At 33.8% G+C, this 8,262-nt stretch overlaps 1 protein-coding gene across 1 annotated transcript; it reads right to left on the bottom strand.

The window, feature by feature from the left end:
- Positions 1-6,094: 6,094 nt before the first annotated feature.
- Positions 6,095-7,302, bottom strand: LOC140442312 (uncharacterized). The gene is made up of 2 exons (XM_072533386.1): positions 7,243-7,302; positions 6,095-7,180 (listed from the first exon to the last, which is right to left on the bottom strand). Exons 1-2 carry the CDS (start codon positions 7,300-7,302, stop codon positions 6,095-6,097), a joined length of 1,146 nt encoding a protein of 381 aa, XP_072389487.1.
- Positions 7,303-8,262: the final 960 nt, after the last annotated feature.

Genomic DNA, 8,262 nt, shown 5'->3' with positions numbered 1-8,262 from the left:
CAGTATGGTGGGATAGACACCTAAATATGAAGACAAAAACGCAGATTTATAAAACATTAGTGCGAAGTATTATGACATATGGGGCCGAAAATTGGATCATAAACAAGAAAAACAGCAGTAAGATAATAGCAACAGAGTTGGAATGTCTGCGAAGATTCTGCAGAGTAACAAGAATGGATAGGAGAAATAATGACGAAATAAAGCAAAGAACATCAATAGAAACAGACATACTAACATATATAGAACAAAAAAGACTAAAGTGGTATGGACATGTAAGAAGAGCTAGCGACAGCAGATGGATAAAAAGAATAACCGAATGGATTCCCATAGGAAGGAGGAAAAGAGGACGACCCCGAAAATCCTGGAGGAACGAAGTAGACGACGCCATGAGTAAGAGAGGACTAAACGATGGAGAATGGAACAACAGAGAGAGATGGAAACGGTTGAGCGAGGGAAGGCAGTGAATACTGTAGAATCCCTAAATATATATACAATTGCATAAGTGTATACTACATTTTTGGACAGAGAATATATTTTGGCATAGAATAAGTTTTTATTCAATATTTTATGACTTATCTATTTTCCATATAAAATTCGGAACATTTCGAGTTCCCCGCCTAATATCCTTTTTGAATTTTCCACCTTAAATTCAGAACCTCCATTTTGTATTTACCGCTAAATATTTTAGTTCCCGATTCCGAACTTATTTGGCGCTAGAAACTCTTTCCCTACTTTTTCTTCTACCTTACTAAGAGGGGGTATATACTCTGCTCACAGGAACGTATTATGAATTTTTTAATCACGTGGTTCCACTTAGCCTTAGACCAAATTAAACCACATCAATAGTAATATCAAGGAATAAAAATAACTCGAATTCTAAGGGTCGTAGGTCATTATATACTTTTTTTAATTCGCGTAAAAATGCCATTTCGAAAAAATTCACTTTCTACATGTTGATGCGTCTAAATTATTTTAAATGTTTATAAGCTCAAAATGACAGTACTTTTGTAAATTTCTTAATCGTTAGATGATTTAGTTTAATAAAATAAGACTTTCTATTCAATTTGGTACTTTCATAATTCATGTAGACATAATAGTTTACGCATGATAACGTAGATAAAAGCTTTCTGGGACAAACAATTTCAATTCTGCAATAACAGTTAAGTGTTACTTCTTAAAATTTTTATAGCTGAGTACATACATATTTATGATATTATTTCTATTATTACATGATATTAAAGTTTTTTGTGCATTTTTAGAAAAGGTATTAATTTTTAAAAATAACTGAGAAAATTAAATAAGGAACATGAGGACTGATCTACCTCAAAACATAGATCTAGAGAGCGTAAGCGGCGTAACCCCTAAAGGGGTGTTTAGCCACATATATATATATTAATTTTCAAAAAAAAAACTTTTGAAGCTATTTTTGCAATAATTAAGCAATCAATTAACAAAAAATAACTTTACAAACTGTCATTTTAAACGATTTTCTATGCTTTTCCAGTAAACTTGTATCACTTAACCATATATTTTACCGGTCTCTACCTTTAGTATTTAAAATCAAAGACCGATCTTACATCGTTTATAAGTATCTAATGTAAATGTACCTTGTATCAACACCTTAAGAAATTTTCTATCTGTCATCGCTCACCAATATTACAATTTTAACAGAAAACCAATTATTCGAGTGGTAATGGGTCTATTTAAGAAATCGCTAAAAACAACAAACTTGAATATAGCAACACTCAATGTAAGGTCCTTAAACAAAAGATGAAAAAATCTATGAGGTAGAAGAAGAAATAAAGAACCTAAAGTGGGACATAATTGGTCTCGCGGAGGTAAAAAGGAAAGGTGAGGAGCGCATAACATTGCAATCAGGTAACATCTTGTATTACAAAGGGCACAAAGAACAAAGTCTAAACGGCGTAGGATTTCTGGTTTCTAAGAAACATGCTTATAAAATAGAACAATATGTGGGAATCTCAGAAAGAATTGCAATGATTATGATGAATATAAACGAGAAAATCACCCTAAAAATCATTCAAGTGTACGCCCCAACTTCAACACACCCCGATGAAGAGATAGATGAGTTCTACGAGAAAATAATAGAAACCAACACGAACTATCACAGCACTTACACACTTATAATAGGAGATTTCAACGCTAAGATTTGACAACGACTAGAAGAAAGCGAAAACTATTTTGGTGAATTCGGCTATGGTGTTAGAAATGATAGAGGAGAAACCCTGGTTAACTTCCTACATAGCAACAAATATTTCGTAATGAACACATTTTATAAGAAAAAACCGCAAAGAAAGTGGACGTGGTTATCACCAGACGGAAAAACAAGGAACGAAATCGATTACATCATGTGTAACAAGAAAGGTATCGTAGAAGATGTAACAGTAATAAATAATGTCTCTCTGGTTAGTGATCACAGAATGGTTAGAGCTAAACTAAGGATTAAGTATAGCAAACGTAGAATTAACTTTAATAACACGATACAAATAGACACAGAAAAAGTAAAAGTCGAAAAATATGCTAGCAAATTAAAAACGGCCCAAGCACTAAATCTAGAACAACTCAGCGTTAATAAAATTAACTCAGTTATAACAAAAGAACTATTGAATGCTAGCTCAGAAGTAGCAACCCGCCATAACAACAAAAAATCCAAAATAAGTGCAAAATCGAAGAATATGCTGAAACAACGAAAAGAGCTCCTGTCACTAAACAAAAGAAATACCACAGAATACAAAGAACTTAATCGAGCCATACGAAAACAGATAAAAAACGATATTAAAAAACAACAACAAGAACATGTAGAAAGAGTGATAGAGAAAAATCGAAGTCTGAAATATTCAGTCTGAAAAATCCAAACCGAAATTAGGAAAGAAAAATATTATAACTATGAAAAATCAACAAGGCCAACTAGCCAACAAGCAAAGCTCAGATATCAAACATAGTTGAAAACTTCTATACTGAGTTATACCGCTCAAGAAACGATCCCCCCGACTCTTCAAAGCAAAATCTGAAAAGACACATAACAAACGTAAATTCTGAAGTAATGCCCGAAATAAGCAAAGTAGAAATAGAAAATGCAATTAAATAATTGAAAAGAAATAAAGCACCGGGTAGTGATGGAATTCTGGCAGAAATGTTGAAAGAAGGCGGAGAAGAAGTCATCAGGTACCTAAAAATACTTTTTAATAAATGAATATTTGAAGAAAACATACCAATGGAATGGAATACTGCTAACACAATATTAATACACAAAAAACGGGACAATACAGATCTGAAAAATTATCGTCCAGTATCACTACTATCACAACTTTATAAAACATTCACAAAAATAATTACAAATAGATTGACAACAAAGTTCGATGTATATCAACCAGTAGAGCAAGCCGGATTTAGAAAAGGGTTCAGTACATGTGACCATCTTCACATACTAAAGGTCCTAATAGAAAAAGTTAACGAATACAATTTACCAATCTGTTTAGCATTTATAGACTACGAGAAAGCTTTTGACAGCATAGAATTATGGGCTATTGAGGAAGCACTGGTCAACAGAAGAATAGATTCTAGATATAGGATATTAATACATAATATATATCAACACGCTGAAATGGTAGTCACGATGAATAACGGAATAAAAACGAGGTCAATAAAAATCAACCGAGGAGTAAGACAGGGAGACACCTTATCTCCAAAACTATTTACTGCCGCACTTGAAGACATCTTTAAATCACTAAATTGGGAAACGAAGGGACTATCGATAAACAGAAAGTATTTAAACCATCTAAGATATGCAGATGACGTAGTACTAATAGCCGACAGCTGGAAAGAACTGAAGACGATGATCGATGAGCTTCATACGGAATCCATAAAAAAGGACTGAAAATGAATCTGAGTAAAACTAAGCTAATGTCGAATAAAGATAATCAACCGACGATAACCATCCAAGGAACAAAAGTGGAACATGTAGAAGAATACATATATCTGGGTTAGAATATCAAGGTAAACAAAGAAAACCAAACTACCGAAATAAGCAGACGAGTAAGAATGGGATGGGCCGCATTTGGAAAACTCTCATACATACTGAAAGACAAAAAGATACCCCAAAACCTTCGGACCAAAGTGTTCGATTCTTGTATCCTTCCCGTTCTCACTTACGGAGCTCAAACCTGGACATTCACAAAAAAGAACATGGACAAGATTCGAAAAACTCAGCGAGCCATGGAACGACAGATGCTTGGTATCTCACTAATAGATCGGCAAACGAACGAAGCAATCGGGAACAAAACAAAAATAAAGGACGCCGCGAAACAAGCAGCTAAATTAAAATGGAAATGGGCTGGATACAACGAACGTCTCGAAGATGGTAGATGGAACAAAGAAGTCGGAAACTGGCGACCGTACGATGCGAAGAGACCAAGAGGAAGACCTCAAATGCGCTGGAGCGACGATATCAAAAGAGTCGCAGGACCAATGTGGAAACGCCTAGCACACAACAGAGATGAATGGCGAGAAATAGGAGAGGCCTTTATTCGACAATTCGGATAGAAAAAGGGCTATAAAAAAATGGGTCTATTTAAGTTTTTTAAATTTAGTAGATATACAATTTTTTTATTATAAACAACCATTTATTTTATTAAAATATTTTTATTGAGAAAACCCCGACTGTCCCTTATATCGACAGTTTTTAAAATCATGTGTCCTTATTATCGACATAAATTAATGTGACCCTATTGTCGACAGGTAGGTAAGCAATAATAAAACAGCTATTAAGTACTTAAGTAAGTAAAAATATATTGAATAAGTGTACATATAACTAAACAAACATTCTAATAGTACTTATGAGATACCTAAAAGTATTAATTTAAAAATTCAGATAAATCCTTGATAGAATATAATCCCCTTTTGTTTTTTGTTTCAGGTGCCTTAATTCTTTTTACGACTTCCGATTGTTCATACCATAAGATATCTTTTCTTTCGGGCCAGATCCAATTTAATCCTCTCCTTTCCATATGATTAACCTCATATTTTACACCTTCTTCGGTTTCCTTACCTATTACCTTACCAGGTAAAAGTTGGTCATTGTAATTGGTTCTTCTTGTGAAGAATCCTGTTCGATTGCCTGCAAAGTATCTCGATCATTGTCTGAATTGTCCTTATTTTCATCTACTGGCTTTTTACAATGTTTCTTTCTCTTTTGTGCAATTGCTTGTTCTTTTTCTAGTTGTTTACGTTTACGTTCTGTTTTTAATTGCTCTTTTCGAAATATCTCCATATTTTTCTTTTCTTCTTTGCGTTTGTAATATTCCTGCCATTCGATTGATGATGCAACAGACGGCACTTTCTGTCGAAATCTTCCAACAACTCGGTTTCTTTGTAGTTTCTGGCCAAAATAGAGAGTTCTTGAAAGGAGAAGGTATTGTTGGGTCCGACATTGACTTGTTTTCCTTCATTGGTGATGTAGATCCTTGGATTTCTTTTGATTTCCAAATCGGTGCATTTTGATCTGAATTTTCTATAATTACGTTTGCTGGGGATGGACTTGTAGGTTCATCATTGTTTTTTTCGCTCTCAGAAGTGGTTAAACTTTCATCTCTGTGGATGATTGCTTAAACCACTGTGCTGTCAGGAATTGATTCACATCCACTTCAGTTACTCCATCTGTATTAAGAGTCGACATTTGATAGTTATCGATTTTAGTCGTTGTTTCTGTAATACCTAAGTCAGGAATTGCTTTATAATTAGCAACGACTATCACAAAGGGATTATCATTACTACTGTCTAAAATAGAATTTTCAGGAACAACACCCACTTCAGTTACTCCATCTGTATTAAGAGTCGACATATCAATTAATCCAGTTATGTCAATCTCGCTTTGATTATTAGCCGTAACAACTTGAATTAAATGGTTCGTTTCAGGATCACTACAGCGCCGTTTCAAAGTTTTTCACAGGTTAAAAAGGCTGGTATCTTCTTTAAGACCACTCCAGGTTTCTCCAGATGACATGAATGTGTTCAATTTGTTATCAATTTCACGTTCCAAAAATCTTAAAAATCCTTTGGTTTCTTCATAGCCTGATCATTGATGTTTTGCGGGTGTTTGGACAGTTTTGAAATATTTGGCATAATTAATATTATTTGGATTAAATAGAACCAATCCACAAGTTCTAAAGCCACTTTTTATTGCATCTGGAATATTTGTCATTCGAAATATCGTTTTTTCCAACAAAGAAGCAAAATGTTCTCGGCTTAATCTGTCTCCCTGATGTTCTATCCGCCACTGATAAATTACTTTTTTCCATTCAGCTTTCATGGGGCGAAATACACAAACATCTAAAGGCTGTAAGATATGCGTCGAATTTGCTAAAAGGCAAATTAAAATGATTCCATTCTTGGAAGCGAATTCACTTACAGCTAATGTGAGATGTGAAGAATGGCCGTCAAAAAATAAAATAACTGGTAATGGCACTTCTTCTTTCATAAGCCAGGGGTGAAAAACATTTGCTATGTACTCAAAAAAAGTTTCCCCTGTCATCCAACCATTGTCAGATCTTCCTATACCCCAACCTGCAGGAACTTTTTCAACTATGTTTCTTGGCACTCTTTGATAACTGTAAACAATCATTGGAGGGGCGAATTGGCCTGCTGCATTACAGGTGAGAAGTGTCGTTAAGCATTCTTTCTCATCATTATTGATAAATGAATATACGGTTCTTTCACCCTTTTTTACCAAAACTTTGTCGTTTTTAGGGCTAAGAAAGAATGCTGATTCATCGCAATTGAAGACTCGTTGTGGTTCATTCGTGACATGTAAGAAATTATTTTTCAAAAGGTAGCTGTTGATCTCCATAAAGCATTTTCTTATTTTTTCTTCTGTGACCTTAGCACGAGCATTTGTTAAATTTTGAGAAATCCTTCTGGTTAATTCAGGATGGCGTCTCATAAAACCCTCAAACCAATGTCTTCCTGGTCTTCCATCTTTGAAAGGATTTTCTCTTTTCAGGTTTTTGATTAAAATTTGTACGCTATCAATTAACTGGAGTTTGGTTGCGGGAAACCCTTGTTCGGCTATGGTCATCATCCATTTCACTAATATATTTTCTTCTTCGCCTGTTAAAATAGTTTCAGCTCCAATTTTTCTTCCTTGAGGTGATCTACCATGTAACTTGTTGTTTGTGAAACATTAAAAGTTTCATGTGTTTTAAATGGCGACATTCCGTTTCTTACGGCTTGTATAGCATTATCCATTACCTCTTCTGAATAAAGAAGCCTGCTTTTTGGATTCATTTTGATAATCGTTGCCTTTAATTATAATCTGAAAAGAAGAAAAATCATTGTACCTATTATCGACACTATTCTAAACATAGGACCGAATTATCTGAATATAAGTAGTTATACTTTACCTGTATTCTAAGCGACCACAACAGTAACTTACATCCACAACGGTTGAACTTGAAATGATGGGACTTTGACAAGACACCGGAAATGCCAGTTTGACCACCACAGCAAATAAAAATATTAAAATAGACCACTGAAATGTACAGTTTTGGTCAAAATTTAAATCAGTTTGCTGTCATATATACAAGTATTACTTCATTAAATTTATCAAATCGCAGCTACGAAACTGCCGATATTCAGGACACTGTCGATCATTTACCATAATATATTATATTTTATCTAATATATAATCTTTTGCATATGTTGTTTATTACATATTTTTATGATTAATCATTTTGTCAGCAAAGTTCTCGAACTTCTTTATTGGTACTTTGCTGGAATCTCGTGATAAGGAGCTGATATGGCATTGGTGCCTTCGCTGGCTGTCTCTTGAGTAGATATTTGTGTTATATAAACTTCTCGGCATCCTTTGAATATATAGTAATTAGACAAGTGTTTTTCTAAGCGATACCCATATTATTGTACGCGATAATAAATTATTAAACTATTTAGAAATAATAATAAGATGTTTGTTTTTTTTTGGTGAGTTTTTTAAGTTGGGTGAGTTAAATACATTTAGTTAAACTACTTTTACTTTACTAAATTCCTAAACCGATAAAAAATTTAACAATTTGGCGTCAAAAAGTAAAAGAAGGCGTAAAATTAAGTAAAAGAAGTTATTGTCAAGAATTTGTATGGTAAAAACAAGAAGTGACACCAAGATGGAGCAATCAAGATATGATTAAGATCAATATAAGAGGACTAGTAGAGAAAAGAATAGATGAGGTAACGGAAACTCATAAATGTATT

The sequence above is a fragment of the Diabrotica undecimpunctata genome, chromosome 5, assembly GCF_040954645.1.
Source record: "Diabrotica undecimpunctata isolate CICGRU chromosome 5, icDiaUnde3, whole genome shotgun sequence".
NCBI classification, from domain to species: Eukaryota; Metazoa; Arthropoda; class Insecta; order Coleoptera; family Chrysomelidae; genus Diabrotica; species Diabrotica undecimpunctata.
This window is presented reverse-complemented; position numbering and strand designations above follow the sequence as displayed.